The 21,330-nt window shown below is 33.3% G+C and overlaps 3 protein-coding genes and 1 pseudogene across 3 annotated transcripts; 1 reads left to right on the top strand and 3 right to left on the bottom strand.

The window, feature by feature from the left end:
- Positions 1-360: 360 nt before the first annotated feature.
- Positions 361-1,948, bottom strand: LOC141724024 (ARS-binding protein 1-like; annotated as a pseudogene).
- A 1,233-nt stretch (positions 1,949-3,181) lies between these two features.
- Positions 3,182-4,733, top strand: LOC141661700 (uncharacterized protein At2g34160-like). Its single transcript, XM_074468707.1, has 5 exons — positions 3,182-3,446; positions 3,724-3,772; positions 3,896-3,958; positions 4,079-4,143; positions 4,243-4,733. The coding sequence occupies exons 1-5, from the start codon at positions 3,255-3,257 to the stop codon at positions 4,372-4,374; spliced, it is 501 nt and encodes a 166-aa protein (XP_074324808.1). The 5' UTR covers positions 3,182-3,254; the 3' UTR covers positions 4,375-4,733.
- A 905-nt stretch (positions 4,734-5,638) lies between these two features.
- On the bottom strand, positions 5,639-10,205 carry LOC141661779 (putative CDP-diacylglycerol--inositol 3-phosphatidyltransferase 2). Its single transcript, XM_074468782.1, has 11 exons — positions 10,050-10,205; positions 9,652-9,826; positions 9,248-9,332; positions 9,102-9,151; positions 8,191-8,230; positions 8,023-8,067; positions 7,871-7,936; positions 7,608-7,722; positions 7,468-7,524; positions 7,281-7,379; positions 5,639-6,044 (listed from the first exon to the last, which is right to left on the bottom strand). Exons 2-11 carry the CDS (start codon positions 9,695-9,697, stop codon positions 5,985-5,987), a joined length of 663 nt encoding a protein of 220 aa, XP_074324883.1. The 5' UTR covers positions 9,698-9,826; positions 10,050-10,205; the 3' UTR covers positions 5,639-5,984.
- Positions 10,206-11,190: 985 nt separating this feature from the next.
- Positions 11,191-20,685, bottom strand: LOC141661778 (zeta-carotene desaturase, chloroplastic/chromoplastic). The gene is made up of 14 exons (XM_074468780.1): positions 20,135-20,685; positions 19,218-19,342; positions 18,757-18,891; positions 18,254-18,326; positions 18,055-18,128; positions 16,740-16,844; positions 16,388-16,632; positions 16,210-16,297; positions 14,861-14,903; positions 13,884-14,040; positions 13,037-13,165; positions 12,810-12,882; positions 12,056-12,220; positions 11,191-11,630 (listed from the first exon to the last, which is right to left on the bottom strand). Exons 1-14 carry the CDS (start codon positions 20,277-20,279, stop codon positions 11,478-11,480), a joined length of 1,710 nt encoding a protein of 569 aa, XP_074324881.1. The 5' UTR covers positions 20,280-20,685; the 3' UTR covers positions 11,191-11,477.
- Between the last annotated feature and the right edge of the window lie 645 nt (positions 20,686-21,330).

Genomic DNA, 21,330 nt, shown 5'->3' with positions numbered 1-21,330 from the left:
AAAAAATTAATAAAAGAAAGAGTTGATAATAAATTACATTTCCGTATGTTGATTTAACATAAATTATATATCTCTAAACTAAGCAAATTTTGAAGTAATTTTATAATAATGGACCAGCAAAATGTAGTAAAGCAGCGAATAAGGTGTTGATGCGGTGGTTTAATTCTTATATAGTAAAACCTCTGTAAATTAATACTCGATTAATTAATAATCTCTCTAAATTAATAATTTTGTCCGGTCCCGACTTGGGCCAGTTTAAAAAATGATCAATTTCGATAAGATAATAAGATAATAATTTTTTTGAAAACCCTGTATAAAAATATGGTCCCAATAAAACTATAAATTAATAATTCCCTTATATTCATAAAAATATAGCTATTACATCTTTGTAAAATATGATTCAATTGTAGTTTGCTTTTTCATATAATTTAAATCAACATGAAGCTCATCCCTAATCTTCCTTATTACATCCAAAAGCTCGGGTGTGGTGCTTTCATGTTGCATCAAAAAGTTATTAAGCATTTTTGATGCCTTAAGGTGCTTCTTTACGTGTAACCGGCTCCAACGGTGTTGTATCGTCTTCAAGATCATCTTCAACACTATTTTCAAGGATGGTGTTTGCAATCTCTTCTATACTCTGGACCTCGGAACATGATTCATTTTCACCCGGATAATCTAAGAAGTTATTAACATCCATTTTATTACGATAACCTAGATCCTTAATCATCACCTCAAGTTCATGAATGTATTCTTCCAGAGTTGTATGTTCATTTAAATTGCTCGAAACTTCATCTATGGAACGAATTTTGCAATGTTGAAAGCACCTTGCTATTGACTCTTGTTTTACATTTGTCGTCCACGTCGCGACTGCATAATTGATAGCATCAAAAACATTAATCTTTCCTGGATCAGATTGTCCCAACTCATAACCTTCTAATAACCCACGATAAAATCTCCTGCGATAGTGCATCTTGAAAGCTCTTATAATTCCTGCATCACAAGGTTGGATTTTTGATGTCATGTTAGGTGGCAAGAAGTACAACTCAACATTTTGTAGTCCTTCAATATTTTTTGGATGTGCTGGACAGTTATCTACCACAAACAAAATTCTTCTGCCTTGCATTTGGCTATCAAACCAACGAATGTATTCATCAAAAAGTACACTAGTCATCCAAGCTCTTTTGTTTGCACGATAATGACAATTCAAGCTGCCCATGTTAACATTCTTGAAGCACCGTAGCTTTGCATACTTTCCAATAATCCATAAAGGAATTTTTTCAGAGCCATCTTCATTGCAACATATAACAACCGTGAGCCTTTCTTTGTCTTATTTTCTTCCTTCAAGTTGTTTCGTAGCAAGAGAGTGATCAGCTTGTAACCTGTAAAACAAACCAGTTTTGTCCATGTTAAAAACATCTTTCATAGGGAACTGGTTTATTTTTTCCCTTATGGACTCCAGTTTCTTCTCCATGTCCTGTACATCAACAGAACCACTTTCTCCAAAGCGACGAAATGACTTAATACCATGTCTTAACTTGAATTTCTCAAGCCAACCTTGAGAAAAAGTGTGCTCCTGATCTTGTTGAGGGTATAAAATTTTCATGGTCTCTTTTGCCTTCTCTAAAATTAGCTCTCCTGTCATATTAACACGATCTTGGTACTGGAGAAACCATTCATAGAGAACCTTCTCCATATCTGGATATTTTGCTGGTTTATGTCGCTTAATATCTTTTCTTTTCTCCAAGTAATTAGCTGCAAGATAGTCTGCTGACCTTTTCAGTGTATTTGATATTGTACCTTGACTAACTTTTAGATGAAACTTATTCTCGAGCCACAACTGGAGATCTTTTTGAGTGCATGATGAATTTTCTCTTTTATATTCACATAATGCTTTTCTTGCTTCATCCGTCATTATTGATTTTGTGACACCTTTTAGATGAGAAACCATTGTTTTGTTTGTATAATTTTTCCCCCAATCTAGTATATACAGTATATATAATATATTTTATGACTACACATACATTGAATACTTTCTATGTAAAATACAATGAATTAAATTAATTCATGTACTTTGAATTTTCCTAATATACATTGAATATTTTCTATGTAAAATACAATGAATTTAACTTATACACTACATGGACTTTGAATCTAATATATTGTACATTACATTGACTTTCTAAATTCATATACATTGAATTAATTGAATTAAGTATAAAATATAAATTGTACAATTCATTTTATTTAAATTTATGTGAATAAAAATTTAATCAAAAGTTAATTTTGTTTGCTACCGAAAATTCTCTATAAATTAATAATTATTAATTTATCGATTAATTAATACCTCTCTAAATTAATAGAATTCTCTGGTCCCAACTATATTAATTTATAGAGGTTTTACTGTACCTCATTGCACCAGGTGAGTCGTTCGACTTCTAGCGTATGCGTGTGTAGTTAATTAACAAAAAAGTATATTAAATTTATCATTTATTTTTTACGCTTGTCAAATCTGAAAAAAATGTAAAATTGTTAAAAATGACAATTTTTCAATAAAAACAACAAAAATATTGATTACGGGATGTTGGTTATTTTTAATGATTTAAATATACATTTATGAATGTGGTATTACATACGCGAATTTGGTAAATCGAATCTCAATTATTTTAATGATACTCATTGTCAAATGCGTATATTATGTATCACGGCCAAGTAACAAATACATAATAATTATAAAATAATTATACAAATATCTAATTCTTGAATACGTATCCAAATAGGATTACCATATACCCTTTAAATTTAAATTAAGTTATTTTTACAAACAATATATATTAAAGGGATCGGATACCCGATCCATAATAATTATGAATCCGAATATGAACTGAACTGTAAAAAATTATATCGAGACAATTTGAATCTCATAAATAAATTAATATGAAAATGAATATAAGTACATGAATCCAATCCTAAGTCCTTTATAAACAAAATGATTAATTAACAGTAATAAGAATGAAAAAGGGTACTTGGCAATAGAAAGAAAATAAAGAAAGGGCACTACATTTGTGTTCTAACACCCATTTGTTGAGGGCATAATTGCCACTCACATATATCTGTAACTAACCTAATCCAACAACGGCTCTACTTGTTTTTCGAGAGTATTTTCATACATACAGATTGATCATATAAAAAAAAATGAAGAAATAAATCAAGTGGAAAGGGTGTTTGTGTTTTAAAAAAAAAGCAGAAGAAAAAGAATGACGACTGAAACTGTTAATGTAACGTCTGTAACTGCTAATGCCAACGGTAACGCTAACACTGCAACAACAATGACGACGACGGCGACAACGACAACCACGGTAGCAAAAAATACAGAAACACAAAAGAAAAATAGGATTCAGGTTTCAAACACCAAGAAGCCTCTTTTCTTTTATGTCAATCTTGCTAAGGTACATTATCAATTCTCAGTGCTCTTTGGTTTTCCACATCTTTTGTGGATCAAAACTGTTTTTACTCTTTGGTTTTCTCCGCCGAGTTTCAAGTTAAGATGTTACAAATAACATGTTCCGGGATAACAATTTGAAGTTAACATGCTTGAAACATGTCTGCAAAAATAACATCCAGTTTTTGTTAAGAAAGATGTTATCAGACAGTTACGTTTTTAAATACTAAAATTAGACATTTTATTTAATATTGTTTTGTAATTATATTTTGGCACAAATGCAGAGGTACATACAACAACACAATGAGGTTGAGCTTTCTGCTTTGGGCATGGGTACTTTTCTTTAATCTACTTCCTTATAAGTATAATAATTTGACATCATAATGATTTCTATAAAATAACAATAATAATAGTTTTAGTATATATAACAATGAAATTAACTTATTGTGTTTACAGCTATAACTACTGTTGTCACAGTTGCTGAGATCCTCAAGAACAATGGTCTAGCCATTGAGAAAAGTAAGCAGTTTTTTGTTTTAATTTCTATATTTTCCCCGCATTAAATTTGATTTAAAATAAATTCCTGATTATCGGGCTCATTAAATTATTTGTATACTATTATGTTATTTCAATGTATAGGGGTTAACACATCAACAGTTGCAATGAAAGATGAAACCAGGGGCAAGCTAGTTCAGAAAGCCAAGGTGAGGAAGACGCAACAGTTGTTCAGATTTCATATGAAGAATTTATGTCGCAGAACTATTTTAAGATCAAGATTTACAGTGTTGAGAAATTGTGTGCAGATTGAGATTGTGCTGGGGAAGACAGAAAAGTTTGACAGTTTGATGACAAACAACACAGCAGCTTCTGCGGTTGCAGCTGCTACGGATCAGCCAACTGCTGCAGCGACGCAGAATGGTCAAAACAAGGAGTAGAATTCTTTGAAGCTGCAAATGTTGTAGTATAATATGTTTCTTACTTTTCATACCAGAACTTCATTAGATGCAGGTGTAATTAGTGTTTTACAGTTCAAGCTCGAAATTGCTGCTAATACTCATATATGAAGACAACAAGAAGGGAACAACCACCTAGCCTGTGAACACGCTTTAGTATGCAACATAATTTGTTCTTGTAGGATTTAAGAGGTTGCTAGCTCTTTTTACTGTACATACAAGTTGTAAAACTTATACTGTATTTTAGATTAGTGCATGCATGTATGATGATCACTATCTCACCTACGGTCATGCAAATGCAACCATTCAAATAACATTCACGAAGTTTATGCTTTCGGATATTTTTCGAGTTTCTTCTATATTTACTCTAAAATTTAACTATTCACATCCTTTGTCTTCAATGAGTCTCGTGTAATGGAAAATACTTCTTTTTTGTTAAATCAAAAGCCGAACTTCTGACCTCTCGCAAGGGATATAAGAACTCAACCAGTGCACCACCATTTTGTTGGCATTGTGTACTGTACTTCTCCATTCCTTCCTTTGTCAAAATATATTTTAAAATTAACATCATTTTAGGAAATTCATCTTAGTCTGATATGGAAATCGAAGCATATCGGAGAATTCTTAGTACTTGGTATCTAATGATGAACGAACAGATAAAATAGATGCGGAAGCTTCTTTTTTTCTTTCTGAACAGATCAAAGTGTATACGTACGACTAAAGCTAGAGGTCCACCACTTCATTCATGGAATGGAAGTTCCGAGTTCTGACTGAATAGATTATGCGAGGAATATAAATGCAAAGCTAGTGATAGGCCATTACTTCAGATACAAGATACTGATCATTACAATGTAATATATGCTTATAGCTGGTCTAGTTGAAGCTTTCTTCAGTTCAACATCAACTCAATTTGCATATAGTATTATTTTCCATTTCACCGGAGAAGGTACTTCGCAACACGTGAACAATTACAGGTGCTGTGTAAGTCTAAAATCAAGCTACTCCATATGGCTGCCAAAAATATTTAAACACGTCAACGTCTAACAATTTAAATTTCCAGTAACCATTTCATTGGAGGCGGTATTAAGCAACAGAAGGTGAACAATTTGCTGGTCTTGTATTAGTTTAAATCAACTACTCCGTGTGGCTGCCAAAATATATAAACATGTCAAGGTCTCAGTTTGAATTTTCACTAACCAGTTTAATGGAATTCTACTTGAATTCCTCCGGCAGAAAACAATAAGGATGGAAAAACATATTCCCAAAGGACTTCATTCACTCAGTTCAAACATCCAGATTTTCATGCAATTCCTTCATCATGCTGTAGACTAAATCAATAATCCTTAGCTATACAAGAAATATATTTCGACAATTGTGACGTGCAGATAATCATGAAACGAACTTTGCAGTAGAAGAGAATTGATACACCAGCAAGCCAGATTTTTCCAAATATACAAAAGTAAAGCCACTTTCAAGCAAACCACATACAACTGGAACACCATCTATGTTTTAACCAAGTGGAAACTCGAGTGACCAAGGTTAAGTACCAATTAGTGAAGTACATTGCAGAGCATCCTTTGCTGTTTACCAAACTAGTCCTTTGGTTTCTTGTTGATATCGTAAAGGACACATAAATCAGCAGCTGTCTTCATCTGCAATCAAGAAAAACGATTGCCAACAGTTTAATAAAGATTGGAGAACAGACATGGTAGTCAGGAACCAAACCCTAATTAAAATACCATCTCTATTACTAATTCCAAGCAACATACAAATATACAACATGACATCATGAGATAACATCCGATTAATGTAACTGATTAGGATGCTCAGTTCTACAAACACCCTAGGGATTTGTCAGAATCCCTAATATTCCAAAAAATAGTCCTATTAGTAGATGACGCAGTTAGTAATTAGGATGGTCAACAAGCCAGAGTTAGTTAATAAGGTCAATAAACAGTCAATGATGTACTCTTTACACTGAGTGATCTCCTCCCTCAATGTACATAATCATAGTTATTTATAAAAAATGTAGATAAATACTAATATTAGTTTCTTATTATGTCATCCAAGATAGGTTATAACTCCTCTATAATATACGGAGAGACATAAATATCTTATAATACTCAGAGTTTGATTTCGAGAGATAAATCCAGTATTTATTTGTGTTTCTACCTACACTCTGTGGCAATAAATTCTATCCTAATCTTATCCTTGTCTTGCGTCACTATTTCTACTTCGTGTCACAGGACACGGATATTTCTACACTGCTTTACAAGGAGAAGATAAAAACGTCTGGCCACCTACGGCTATATGTGTGCCTAATATGGCTGAACCTATGGTCTAATTGCATGTCAGAAAACTACAAGCAGGTGGAGCTTTTCTTAATTTATACCTATCAGAGCAAACCGATATCCACACAAGCGGCCGGATTTTTTTTTTTTGCTAAACAGAAATAGTCCAAATATTATCAGGCGGCCGATTAATTGGCTTACTCAGTCGTTTCCAAAACACTTGTTGTGAATATTTACATAAATTATAAGCATCCCCAGAAATTAAAATTTACAAAAGAATACAGAAAAATCATATTTACAAAAATAAACAGGCTAGATATTATCATTTAAGTAACTTAAACCCTCTTGACCTCCTCATCACTTCTGACCAACCATTAAACATTTACTAATAGAAAAATTCGATAACTTGGAATTTAAAATTCATTCCAGATCAATATATTCTTCGTTTTCCAAATCATTTGGTTAAAAGGACAGAAACGACTTCCAACATTGCAATATATTCAACTGACAATGAGAATACCACAACCATAACTAAAGTTATACTAAGCAGTAAGCACCAACATATTTACACAAAACCAATTCCTTTTCAAGAAGTACCTGTATGACATTGATGGATTGCTTGATTGCCCATCCAAATAGAAGAAACCCAAGAACAATGGAATTTAGCAAACTTTGTTGAGCGACACCCACAAGTACCTAAAGAAGGATATTATGCATAACATGATCTTTCTGTAAGATACTCCAACTATAAAAATTAAACAATCATCAAAATTTAAAACCTTACTTCAGTTATATTTTCAGTCTGGTTGTTCGCGAGAAGAAACAAAGTTATGTAAAGAGCCTGCAGATCCAAAAATTCAATTAATGTAACATGATGTTTCTAAGCGATTATTATAATGAAAAACCCTAAAAATAGGAACTCACTTCACATGCAACACAGCAATAACCCATGAACATCCTATGTTTGTAGTATGCCCTAAATAGCCAACTAGTGCTGTCTTTGACATCTTTATGGCTAGCTTTGCCCACCAAGAAAGTACTGCAATGAAAAAATGAAGCAAAAGAAGTTATCTTACAAAATATTCGATCAATGACAGTCAAGATATAGGTATACTGGTTTAGTCATTTTCCGACAATACATGTTAACAATCTAATATACAGGAAAGTAAGAATGAAATTTTATGTACCTATACATTTGCAACCAATGGCTGGCAATATCTAGAGCAAGCAATGACATGAAAACAAACCCGGGCCTGGAGAAAGATGGCAAAGAAACTTCACACGCAGAAGCTCCAAAAGTTCAGCACTTACTAGAGTTAAAATAATAGATTATACAAACCTGTAGACTTGTGAAAGAATTACCAGTAGACAAGCTGTACTAATCCTGCAAGGCACATATCATTTACAACCAGTGGGCAGAGAAGCATTACAAATCAAAAGATTATTTTGAACTTGCGGTAAATGCAATGTCAAACAAGAGAGATGAGGAAGTTTTATTGAAAATCACCTATCTGTTACCATATCCAAAACAGCTCCAAAGGTAGAAACTATACCAGAAAAGGGAACAAAATTAATTATATGTGCCACAACCCTTCTTGCACAGTTATCATCATAAAAAAGGCACACCAATACACCCTCTACTCATTTACCATAATCATTGAATTAAGATCACCTGACCAATTAAAAATCGGAGGAATAATAATAAACTTGAAGATCTACACTAACAATCAGCTTTCCACCTCCAATCGAAGTCATTTCTAAAAGTCCAATATCACAGTGACTTAGCTGTAGGACCTAGCGAAAGCTAAAATTAATTTTTTTATTACAATTAATTTGATAAATTTGGACCACTAATGTAATTGCCGTAATTCTCTTCGATTTCTATGGTGCCCACGCATTAATCTCACCTCGTGAAGTCAATTATTAGACCTTAAACTAAGCATATTCTAAGATTAAGATGTAAGATTAAAAAAACATGTTCCGTTAATCTATAATCTGTGCATCAAACCATTTTCCCCCAGTTCCTTTCTCCTGAACTTGGATATAGCAAAATTACAAGTATGCGTGAGGAGAGTGGCAGAACTTGATAGGGTTAGAGAGTGGCAGTCTTTCAATTCATAAGATCTTTTAGTAAACTAGAATTCCATCCTCCTACACTAAAGATTCAAGTCTTAGGAGGGAGGGGGCAGATACAGTATATAAATCTTCTTTTGTGATGAATTAGAGTTGATTAGTTGCAAAATTTTTCATTGGTTACTATAATGTATTTTGTTCCTAATTTTGGTATGATGTATTTTTATATGCCTGTAGTTAAACGTAAGCACCTTGCCGCCTTATACCAAGTAGATCCAACAAACAATTCACCAATCTAGCAACCAGCGTAACATATCAAACATCAATATTGAGACAACACTGTACCTTGGTTAAATTTGCGGGCAAACCAGCCATCCAATGCATCACATACAAAGCTTCACCATCAAATATTCAATTAAATTAGTCATTCAACTAATACACATAGGGAAGGTACATAGACATACACAAACGATTACAAGACACATCCTCACCTGATGAAATAAAGAAGTGAGAAAAGCTTTCTGTCAGAAAAGCATATGGCAAAGGCAAATATGTTCATTAAAATTCTTATGTATCCTGGAAAAACATAAACATGAAAAAATTATCTACCAAATTGCTGAGAAAAAAATAAAAATAGAGAATAAATTAAACCTGAACTGGATAACTATAGAACATGATTACGAAAAAATCACAAATGTAATCTAATAATTCTCTCAAATGTTTCAATTTTGACCACAGTCGTTCATTTCATATACACCTAATTAAGTAACTATAAAAGCCTCAAACTAAACATTGACAATAAACAAAATAAAACATAACTACTAACGAGGGAATAGAATGCCAAATCAAAACAAAATTTCATCCGGAACAAATAGGAGGAAAAAAAACAACATACCAATGATATTGGGAATGTAGAGATACACAGTGATTGTACGAGCCATAGTTGAATTTACAGCTCCAGCTGAATACAACTCCAACTCAATTATAACAAGCAGCAATCCAGAGAGAATGAAATAATCGCAACTTACTCGAATCAACTCAACTCCGCAACCTCTAAAGTCGCACAAACACTAATCACAACAAAAGAAACAGACTATAAATAATCAATAACACAAGTAATTAAAGAAATGAGCACGAATTTCATATATATTGATTCAAACCCTAAAAATCACACACGAGTAAATGCACAGATAATTAGAAAGCAAAAAATACAGGAATATAATCTATTGTTGCTTCTTCTCGAAGAAATCATTCAAAATTGATGAACAGGAATGTGTGTGTGCGCGTAATTACCTGTTATGTTGTGTGGTTTAATCTCTATAATCAAGTTAATAGAGATCTCATTTCTGTATATATAATGATATATTATTAAATAGGTTAAAAAATTATCTGCAAAGCAATTTCAATTTTTTTACTACGGTTGTGTGTATGTATGATGTATCTGTATCTATCTTGACGCCGCCCATATTGGTTTCGCTCCTTGCTCGGGTCGGATCCGATGTAATGTCAATGTAGTAAAAATCCCCTGTAAATTATCCGACCGATTCGATCTTTGAAATCCGATTTATTTTTACAAATTTTTCTATATTGCAGTATATATAATTATTTATTAAAATTAAAATACTATATTAATTTAAATATGAATAATTATAGAAATTATGATATAATAAATATATATTTGTTAATAAATAACTAATATAATCATAATAATATATTAAATATAATTTAATATTATAATATATCCGGTTTTTACCCCGATTAATCCTTCCGATTAATCTCTGATTTTCAATTAATCCTAAATCGATAGCTCGACCGATCTTCCCCGACTCCCGATTTTTACAACACTGGTTTGGAGTAGTATTTAGCAAAATTAATTTATGACGTAATTTTTAAACTCGTTCTTCTTTTAGGGGTGAAGGACAAATTTAGCCTATTTTTACACAAAATTAACAAAAATGACCAATTCCTGAAAAGTTGGTCAACTTTAGCCGACGGGATACCCAACTGTCAATGGAGTATTTCATATATGAAATACCCAACTACCAGTGGAGTATCTTATACAAATTGGGATACCCAACTGACAGTGGAGTATTCAATCGGTTAAAATTGACCACTTTTTTCAGAATGACTGTTTTTTTAAAAATTTTCAAAAAATCGGCTATTTTTGTCATTTTTTCTTCTTTTAGGGATAAGCAAAAAAAATGTAACCCTCAAAAATATATTTTTATTTTCTTAAAAGAATACAAAAATATGGCAACATTGATTGGAGGGACGGCAAGACATCATCAACCAACTCAAGACATGCATTTCTTCAACTTATTTACAACGTATCCCAGAACAAAACAAATTTTTATGATTTATTGTGACATTTGACTCGCTTGCAGAAAACTGACGCTTGTTTCCATAAATTGGAACTATAACTTTACGCGAGAGCAATAGTGAAATTTTCACTCTAATATTTGCCCAACAAATTCATACATATTACGTCTTTCCTTCGTTCATCTTTATCCAGGAACTCAACACTTGGCATATGAACACTAATGATCTCCGAGGACATATTACAGTACAGCACCATTTGTAAATTAAGTTCTTATAGTTCGATACAATTTTACAGAAGTAATATTTAAATTTGTAGGAATGCTTTCTAGCCGTCCAATCCAAGAAAGCCTGATTCAATTAGAGGAATTCTGGTTACTTTCTTTATAAAATTATCATACTGGCTCAGACAAGACTCAACTCGGCTTCTGTAGGTCTGTTAGACTCAATTGAAGCAATCTTCTTTTGCAAGGCCACCAAATCTTCTCCAGCATCGCATATATAGGCAGAAGCTTGTCTACCTGAAAGAGTTGCACCTTCCATACTATCTATATAATCCTGTTAAATACAATAAAGTTCCGATGAATGATAAAGATGTGATGCATGTACACAGAAGAACAAGCAGCATCTCATTCTGTATGGCATATCTTGCAGACATAATCATGGTGACTTAACATAATACATCATTATGCATCACTACATACTGGTGGCTATCCTAAACATAGTGTATTTCTTTATTTTCCTGCTCACTATTTTAAAAGCATTTTGCAGTTAACATGATTAACTTTCAGGCAAGGCATTATGAAAACTTTTTCACTGTAGCAAAATGCTAAACTTTTTCCTCTTTTTTTTCTAATTACCAATATGCTATGTCCTATGCTTGAATAAGAATTCAATTGTAAGTTATGTGCGTGCATTCTGAAGTCATAAAACACATACTGTATAATAACAAAAGTATACATGGAGTTAGATCAATATGTAACCTGTTTTGTATATGATCCGGCAAGGAAAAAGTTTCCAATAGGGGTCTTTTGATCAGGCCTAAATGGATCTTTACCGGGGCCCTCACGGTATAAAGATTGGCCAATTTTAACAACAGATGACCATGTAACTTCCAGACCTTGGGAGGATGGGAACAAAGCCAAGACCTAAAAAATATGTACACTTCAATATTCGAAAAAATGCAAATGAAGGAAACTACCAAGAAATGAACTAGTAAAAAAAACTAATGCCAAGTGCTAACTATCAGTCTACCACTCCCTCTGGTCTTTTATATTAGATGTTTTGGCCATATTCGACAAGTTTAGTAAACTTGTAATTTATACCTTCATTTTTATCTTTTAGCACCTTTAATTCTTAAAAAAGTCAGGTGTGTTACATTAGGGACCGAAGTGAGTAACATATGATCCAATCCAGACCTTTTATGTGAAGGCTACTAGGCTGTGAAATACAACAGCAGGAATCTGGGAATCGGAGAGTGGTAATTAGGAGAGGATAAAAGGATTGCCCTAAACATGGGTAATTCTTGAGAATTTAAACAGATGAAAATCTATTCATATGAAGTTTAAGATATTGCACACACACAATTTGAAGTCCTCGCATTTAAATTGACGTCAGACAATGAAAATCAGGTCTATGGACCTGAATGTACACTCGTGCATACTGAAATTACGTATAAATGGAAAATGAGGTATAAGTTGCTAATTAGAAATTAATCCTGTACAAAATCGAACTCACCTGCTTTGTAACTCTGTTTATGATTTCATCATTTGGTAAAGGCATGTAAGGATCGCCAGGGGTAAGCACACATCTATAAGGAAAAAATTGATTAAAAAAATTGACACACTGAACTGCTGCAACAAACAGTTCTACAACGTTTTAAAGAAAGAACTATTTTACTTCAATGGTAACACTAATATCTTTGGTAAGTAGATAATACTACTCAGAAAGAAAGGAAATCTTACTGGAGCAACGAGCCTTGCCCCTCAAGATAGTAATCTTCTGGAGATGCAAGTGCTAGGTCTGCAAAACAAGAGAAGTCCGCATCTGGGGAATAAAGGAGATTATCTAGTCCTGCTGCTTGCCTCAGTTGCCTAACATTCCATGGTAAAAAGGAAATAATTATTTTTTTTAAAAGTAAAATATTTTAAATATAGGGGTGGCAAAATGTACGAGTATGGGGTCTTAGTTGTTTTTTAATATGGCTTTGAATTGATTTTTCTCTTATTTAGTACTAGGGTATTAAGAACTATAAATATGGTATATTACAATATGTTTTTGCTCTTCTAAGGGCACAATATTGTATAATACAAAAGAATAATTTTCTGAAGGCTTCCAAGGAGATCACTCGTCTTACTATCTTAGTATTTTTCTAGACTAGCTTAAGTCCATCTTTTTTAAACCAAATTATATAATTAAGATCACCCGAGAGTACCTACGGACCAAATATCTCCATTTCGCTTTCATAGTGGTAGATAGATGTGTTGTGTTGATTAAAGCATTTAGAAAATAAATATTAGATGGGAAAAAAGCAAGACACTATCTAAGCAAAAGACACTAAAAAATCAGAGACGGATATAATTTGTCACAAATTGGAATTTTGGACCATATTATACAAGTACAATGTGATTTTACACCAATCCAAAACCATATTTAATATGATTTCATCGTAACAAAACGATATTGCTGGGTTTTGTTTGATGAATTACATAGTTGGGTGGGCAGCGTTATTGATGTTTAGAAATTTATCCTCTGTCCAAATACTGATGATTATTGTTCAGAAACAGTAAGTTTCGTATGAAAAGTACTGACCTTGATCTTTCTAGATCCTTCATCTCTGTAACCCAGCCGTTGTATCTAAGTTGTACTGTAACAACAGGAACACCAACTAGTTTGTATATATTGTCAAAGAACTCCCATTCTCTCCACTGTGAAGGCAGTAATCTTTTGATTCCAGGGACATCACATGCTGAACAATAAAATAGCTTTCATTAGTTCATTAAACTTTACAGTTTACATCCCCTCTCTTTACCTCCCTAGCTCTCCACCCCCCCCCCCTCTTTTTAGCTTTATGCAGGATAACTATTTATCATTTAAGTTACACACACACACACAAAGTCATTAATTCTATTCGGATTTGAATTATCAGACGTTTAAAATCTTATTAGCATAGTTTTTGTTCTATGATCCCTGTACCTCTTCCAACAGTTTTCAGGGGGCGTGATCTGGGTATTGAGTGCCTACACGTCTACTGTTTGGCATCTCAGGTTTTACTCCAGGAGTTGCCAAACCAAATAAACACTTCCAGAGATCCTCACTTGTAATTTGTATCAATAATTATGTGTCCCATTATTAAGATCTTCAAGAAATTGATATGCTTACATAAAGTCTCCTGGAGATGATATATTTTCGTTATTGTGGATTCAGCACTGTAATCGAGTTCATTGCATCAGATCTCTATGGTTTTATTGTTTATATTTCATATGAGTCAAAACTATATGATACTTGAAGCTTAAAGATATTGCCATATTGGTATTTGTAACATGACATCTTAATGTGCATATTTAATGTATACTGACGATTGTTGATATAATCAACATCTGATGATTGTTGATTTAAGAAATGGAAAGAATGGCGATGAGAAAGAAACTGTGAATAGTTAAATACATGTAGAGATTTGCACGACAGTAATTTCCCTATGGCTAATATTTTTGTCATAGTAAATGTCAGATAATTTGCTTCGAAACTATGTTTACATTCTATATATCGAGACTGAGGAAAACACAAACCTGCAACATAGGCATCTGCTTTCACGACTTTTTTTTGAGTTGCCTGAAAATAAGATAGCAATATCTCTAAATCCGTCATAAGAAAACTAGCAAGTTAACTTAAAAAATTTATACAATCATCTAGAGCCAGCAATAGGAGATTTCGTAAAAAACTTAGATGCGTAACTCGTATAAAGTCACAACTTAGACTGTGTTTATCTGGGGCGGTAAGACCCTGTCCTGCATTAGAACAGTTTGATCAGAAAATAAGCTAAACCTCTCCTACTGACTGCGCCATTATAAAATCATGATATTTTGGGGCATGTGGTGAGCTTGTGGGTACCAAAGTTTGTCGTACTTGCTAGATGTTCAACTCTATATCGAGATTTTACCTGGATGTTTAATCTGGATTCTGGACTCAAGATTCAACTGAATTGTTACATGGACAAATGAAAAACAATGTCCTACCTGCGGTGATTATGTCTTTGTTCTATTTACTTCGGTAGATTTACTACAGTTTAAGGAAAAATAAATACATTGGTCAATTGCTTGGCTGGTGCTTATCCTTTCATGATGCAGCATCTGATGCTTGTCTACGAATGAAATTAAGGATAGCTCTTTTGGATGAAATATTCAACCAATATTTTAATCCCGAAGAATTCTATTTTTCCTTGTCAAATTCGGTTGTATATAGCTTTCCTAGTTCAATTAATCTATAAGTCATTAGCTGTCTGTACATTGCATTATTCTTGATTGGGTAACTGATATGTACAAGGATAAATATATATCAGAAAAATATTTTACATATTCTAGTTTGGTAAAGGCGTAAAGCCTAGATACTTTATACATATTCCTGGACTACTGCATGCGCTCTGCATTGGTTTGGTGACTCTTAAGCCATCCCCGTATGTTTATCCACATTCAAATGCCTTCTAAATAAAGACTTGAACCAATTCTAAAATAAGAGAGATCAGTCCATTTACAGGATTCCCAATCCCAAGTCATATACTGGGATATAAGGGATCCTGTCTACTGTTGACAGCACAGGTTACTGGATACTCCTATACTGAATTGTAATGTAGTCTACTAAAGATAGAATGCATTTAATGACTTAAACATCTGATTGTAGGATTTGACTAAAAATTAACAATAAAATAAAAGAGTGGTGGATATAGAGGGTACCTAACCTATCCCGTCTATTTTAATTTTTAAGTAATCTTTACAAAACCAACTACTACAAATTTTGGGGATTTGTGTTCATTGGCATTCTATTTACTGGCAGATAAAAGAAACAACAAAGGGCATTTCATTATGATTTTCATTAAACCGGGATACAAATTTCTAGCACAACTGAATGAAAAGCACTTTACCTTAGACATGGCAATTCCTGATATGTATGTTTGGCCATCACTAGTTTTTTCATAAAGAACCTCACGACATCCCCACCTGAGATGGAACCTGTTGTTTTAGGGATATTAGTACCAAAAATGGCGCCATTACATATTACATAGTAAGGCATGATGATCTAATCATGTGCATTCAATTTACCTTCCCCCTTTTTGTGTAATGTAGTCTCTAATAGGTCCGCTTAAATAAACATCAGGAGAACCTTTAAGCATGCGCAAAAGGGATGCTTCTGTTTTAGTTGCAAACAATGAGAATATAGTGAGCATACAACGAGCACTCATGTTATCACAATCAATAAACCCGAGAGCATAAGCAACAGGATCCCACATTCTTTGGATACTCTTGCGAGTGCCCCCTTTGGATAAGAACCATTCAGAAAAACTAATCTGAAACAAGAAGAAACTGTAGAGAGTCAAAGATTCAAAAAATAAAATAAAATTCTGAGTACATGATAACATGGTTGTAGAGCTAGATTGCTAGGTATATCTCTTACATCATCCAAGTTTCTTATGTCCCTCATTGCTCCATCTGGGTCAACAAGTGCACGTACAACTGGACTAAGGGCCAGGGCAAGAGCATTTCTTGCTTTATCATAAGTCTGGAAAACAAGATTAAGATTCCAGAAACACATCAAGCACGACTCCAAGAGATGAGAGCATACAAAATTTGCTTCAGATATATTAAATGGATATCAAGAAGATCAAATTTTAGAATCTCAAGGAAAGAATATTATAGAATGCTGCAAACCATAAATCTAATGTACATATTACTTTTGATGACAAAATAGCATCGTGTTTGTTTGGCCAAGTCTAAAAGCTTACTTAAGATGCAGAAGTCTTTGTAAGACTATCCTAGCTCTAAAGCTTAGTCAAAACTCAAAAGGGATGTGTTCTGTGAAAACAATAATTGATAAAATATAAACTGAATAGACATTCAAGGCAGAGTATAGACACCATAAATGGATAACTGGCAATTTATGCAGTAATGTTACTGTGGCAGTTTGAGGGTCAAGCTGCTATCAGGAACATGAATGGGAGGTTACTTGAAAAAAAGCTATGATATGAGTCTGTTCCACTCCCTGCACAACCGGTATTACTGGTAATCAGACTTCCTTTTATAATCTGCAGCTCAGGTAAAGAGCAATTCTTAATTTCAGACAAATTTGGAACTCTGGCATTGGTATTTTACCTATTTAGGATAACACTTCCTAATAGGGTTCCCCAAAATGCTACAACAGATTTATAGCAGTAAAAACCTACCAATGGCCGGTCAAGCTTTCTACAGAAAAAAGCAATGCGAGAAGTGAAGTCTTTGTAAGAGGAAATGGTTTAAGGCTGTAACAATTATGGTACAAACAGCCCAGGTTATTCTAAATCTTGCATTCATATGACACTGTCTGACTTGTTCTAATACAGACTAACAACAAGCCTAAAGTAATAAGAATTCTATAATATTAGTGAAAAACAATTATATGCAAACTTCTTTGGCAATTGGAAATTTGCAGAACTTTGTAATTATAATGTATAAACTAAGTTTTCTCTTACACAATTAGACATACTAGTGTTGCGATCATAAGCAAAGATACGTATTTGGGTCTGTGTGTCTAAAGATTGCATAATCTACATGAAAATATTGTTATAACTATTAAATTTACACAATGAAACCTAAGTAAAAGAAATATGATTCTCAGAATCACATTTCAAAGTACATATGCAGCATATAAATTAGATAGAACTGATTGCAATGGGCAATGTTTGTTATTCAATCAATCAAGAATAATCATCCAGTACAAATGTCCGAAACACTACCTTGAGTTGATTCGTCGTCAAAAAGGCATTAATTCCATGTAATGGTGCTCCAACTGGGAAACGGAAATCAAGCTCTGCAGTGGGAAGTATATCAGTAAACAAAAAATTACGACTCATACGACAGTCGACAAATAAGTTAATTGTTCTGTCAAAAGTCAATGTAAAAGATTGAAGTGAAAAGTTCAGCTTCAAACTTTACCACCAATTTCACCCCCTTTGTTTACAAATGTGTGAGTGTGATCCTTCACGAGCAGATTTTGATCTGCACCAACCTATCAAGTAGAGATTGAAAGAATCGTGAGAATCTTGTTGACTCTAAGTTGTTTATGTAATATTAACCAAAGTATATTTCAGAGAGAGTACATCTAACATGTACTTTGTTAGAGGCCAAACAACTTATATTTCCTAATTCTTTTTTATTGTACAATCTGCACATTACAAATTTGATGTCAGGAGCCCAGGACTAAGTAGGAGATACAAACATTAAAGCACACCACATAGCCACATACCAAGATTTGTACATTAGAACATGCAGAACTAATTACATTTCTATATCGAAATATGTCCCTCATTTCGTCACAGACTTTTGAGCAAGGGACTATTTTCTTTATCATACTAGAGAAGAATCATTAACAGAAAAAAAATTGGCATTTGTATACAACTGCTACAGTTTATTATTGTGCCCAAAAATGTTTTCTTTACCTTTTTCAAAAGACGGAAAAGATTATTGTAGCAACCAAAAAACACATGAAGTCCCATTTCTATATGGTTTCCGCGTTTATCAACGAAAGAACCCACTTTCCCTCCAATGAAAGGCCTTGATTCATATATATCCACCTGTTTCAACCAAGGCACAGAGGTGAGCACTTGCGTAATGAAAAACAAGTTAACTAAAACTACTTAAATATAATGAACGGCACATCAGGTATTACTATATTATCTTCTCTCAGTAGGCAGTTCTATGAATTATGCTTTCATCTACTCTGCTTCGAATTAATTCTGGTGTGAAAGAATCTGGTAAAAAAAGATGCTCTGAAATTATGTGTAAGAGCACTACTATGTATCTAGAAAAATTCAAGCAGGGCAGACATTTGACTATTTGAGTGATAATTCTGAGTATCATAGGCAAATTAAAAAGGGTATTGAAAAGAAGAATTGTTAACCTCGTGCCCTTGATCTAAAAGCTCAACAGCTGTAGACATGCCTGCAAGCCCTGCTCCTATAATAGCCACTTTTAGCTTTGGTCCACGATAGTGCTCCGGTTCAGGTGGAAATAGCCCTTTCGGAGCTGACAGGTGAATCTTAAGGTTCAGTGTGATTTTAGAAATAGAAGACGAAATGGGAAATATCAAGCCGAAAGAGAAATGACTGTAAAATTATGACAATAACTTTTTCCTCAAAAGTTCAGTGGGTACGGTTATACCATTGATCGTTCTATTCAAGTAATGAAACGTTAGTAGAGTTAGTTGTTTAACTGTTCTAGCTATACCCCTACGGACCATAGATAAGTGACCCAAATTAGGTATGTAGAAGGAAGTTGGAACTAAAAGTCACTGGAACTGGTTTACTTTTCCGCCTGACAAACACAAATGACATCCTTAGAAATCAAATGCAAGTATATAAAATATAAATACATTGAGCACGTCAACTTTTAGGTGTCATTTCCCCAGAATAACTCTCCACACTAAACTAATCTACCTGTATCTTTTACATCATCACTTGAACGCAATGCTTCAGCCCTAAATTGATCTTATCTCAATTCACTCCACACTACAAAACACGCTTTCAACTACACAAGACTAACATCAAGCTACCTGCTCTGATATAATCTGGCCACCCTAAGCTAAAACCATACCTTATCTCAAGTCAAAAACGCACATTACAAACCACACAAGAGTCCAATTATTCAATATTAACTTAAACATCAACAATTTACGCAAACTTATCGAAAACACATTGTAAAGTCCCAATCATCACTCAAACCACTACAACGTAACTTTATAATCCATAATTGATGAAAATTAAATAAACAGGGAGAAAAACAAAAAGTGAAAAATGAATTAAAGAGGAGTGATAATACCATTGGTGCTCATGTCGGAAACATTTTTCTCTAAATCGGAGCGAACGAACATAATTCTATGAGGCTTGGACGGACGGCAACGGGAGAGTGTAATTCCGGCGGAACAAGGCCGGAAAGTAGCCGGAAAATACAAAGAGGATGTCATAATAGGAAACAAAACTGTATAGGGGTTTAAGTTGAATATATAAGGGAGAAGGAGTATATAATTAAAGAAGATGCGGAGTGATGAATAATTTGTCGCTTTGCGAGTTTGGAGATTCCATATTCAACAATTATGTGTTGGTTGGGTATATTATTTATTTACACAGACAGAAGCATATAAATTTAGTGCGAGGGGGGTGAAGGATGATAAACAGAGTGTCGCACCTGGCACTTGCCGCCCCCAATTCATCGCCACTACTTTAAACTTAAAACATCACCAATACCATTACTGTAGTTCGTTTCAACATTATTAAATTACCATTTCTGGATGAATAGTTTTCTCAAAAAGTTGCCATCGGCTTAAATCTATAACTCGCACTGGTCCTTATTCCATAATCTGAAATGTGCATCTACAAACACTCTCATCTCTAGTTAGAATATTTTTTGTGGAAAAATATTATTCAACTCCTAATTTCTATACTTGAATTTATTTCTTAGCTTGATGGTTTCGGTCTAATCTACTTAACATTTTTACAAAAATAATTAGATCCGTCCAAATAATAAAAAAATAGACTCCACAAGTTCTCATTTTTTTTTGTCAGTAATTAATGAATTCATTGATGAATTGTATTCAGAATACAATAGACAAAGATAGAGCATTTTATCATCTAACCGAAGGTCATGCATAGATATCCCCGAAAGTACAAGTTCTCATGTTTGAATCCATCAACAACAACATTTACATTATTATTTATAAAGATAAATATAGTTTCTCAGTTTCAAATCACGTTAACAACAAATATTTATATTATTATTAATAAAAATATATAAATATTAAATAAGACTCGTGCATCGCATGGCCCGTAGACTAGTAAATATATAATGTGCATATATAATGCATACTGAAAAACCCTTAATTCTATTATAGAATTTCATCAAATTAGACTAATGTGGAATAATAATTATATTTAAATATAATGAAAAGTTTAACAATTGAAATTTGAAAAAAAATGATTTAAAATTTGATTCTACTGTGGAATGATTTTGGATAAATG

This window comes from Apium graveolens, chromosome 5 (genome assembly GCF_009905375.1).
Source record: "Apium graveolens cultivar Ventura chromosome 5, ASM990537v1, whole genome shotgun sequence".
NCBI lineage: Eukaryota > Viridiplantae > Streptophyta > Magnoliopsida > Apiales > Apiaceae > Apium > Apium graveolens.
The sequence above is the reverse complement of the archived record's forward strand: the minus strand, read 5'-3'. Positions and strand labels throughout refer to the sequence as shown.

What these genes read in the sequence shown, in the direction of transcription:
- LOC141661700 (XM_074468707.1), top strand. Translation starts at nt 3,255, where the DNA reads ATGACGACTGAAACTGTTAATGTAACGTCTGTAACTGCTAATGCCAAC. An exon ending in GCTTTCTGCTTTGGGCATGG is followed by an intron (nt 3,773 to 3,895) that starts GTACTTTTCTTT and finishes TTGTGTTTACAG; the next exon opens with CTATAACTACTGTTGTCACA. An exon ending in AGCTAGTTCAGAAAGCCAAG is followed by an intron (nt 4,144 to 4,242) that starts GTGAGGAAGACG and finishes AATTGTGTGCAG; the next exon opens with ATTGAGATTGTGCTGGGGAA.
- LOC141661779 (XM_074468782.1), bottom strand. Translation starts at nt 9,697, where the DNA reads ATGGCTCGTACAATCACTGTGTATCTCTACATTCCCAATATCATTG. An exon ending in TTGGATATGGTAACAGATAG is followed by an intron (nt 8,068 to 8,190) that starts GTGATTTTCAAT and finishes TGTGCCTTGCAG; the next exon opens with GATTAGTACAGCTTGTCTAC. An exon ending in ATTGCTGTGTTGCATGTGAA is followed by an intron (nt 7,525 to 7,607) that starts GTGAGTTCCTAT and finishes TTGGATCTGCAG; the next exon opens with GCTCTTTACATAACTTTGTT.
- LOC141661778 (XM_074468780.1), bottom strand. Translation starts at nt 20,279, where the DNA reads ATGACATCCTCTTTGTATTTTCCGGCTACTTTCCGGCCTTGTTCCGCC. An exon ending in TTCCGACATGAGCACCAATG is followed by an intron (nt 19,343 to 20,134) that starts GTATTATCACTC and finishes TTCACCTGTCAG; the next exon opens with CTCCGAAAGGGCTATTTCCA. An exon ending in CAGGAATTGCCATGTCTAAG is followed by an intron (nt 14,904 to 16,209) that starts GTAAAGTGCTTT and finishes TCTTATTTTCAG; the next exon opens with GCAACTCAAAAAAAAGTCGT.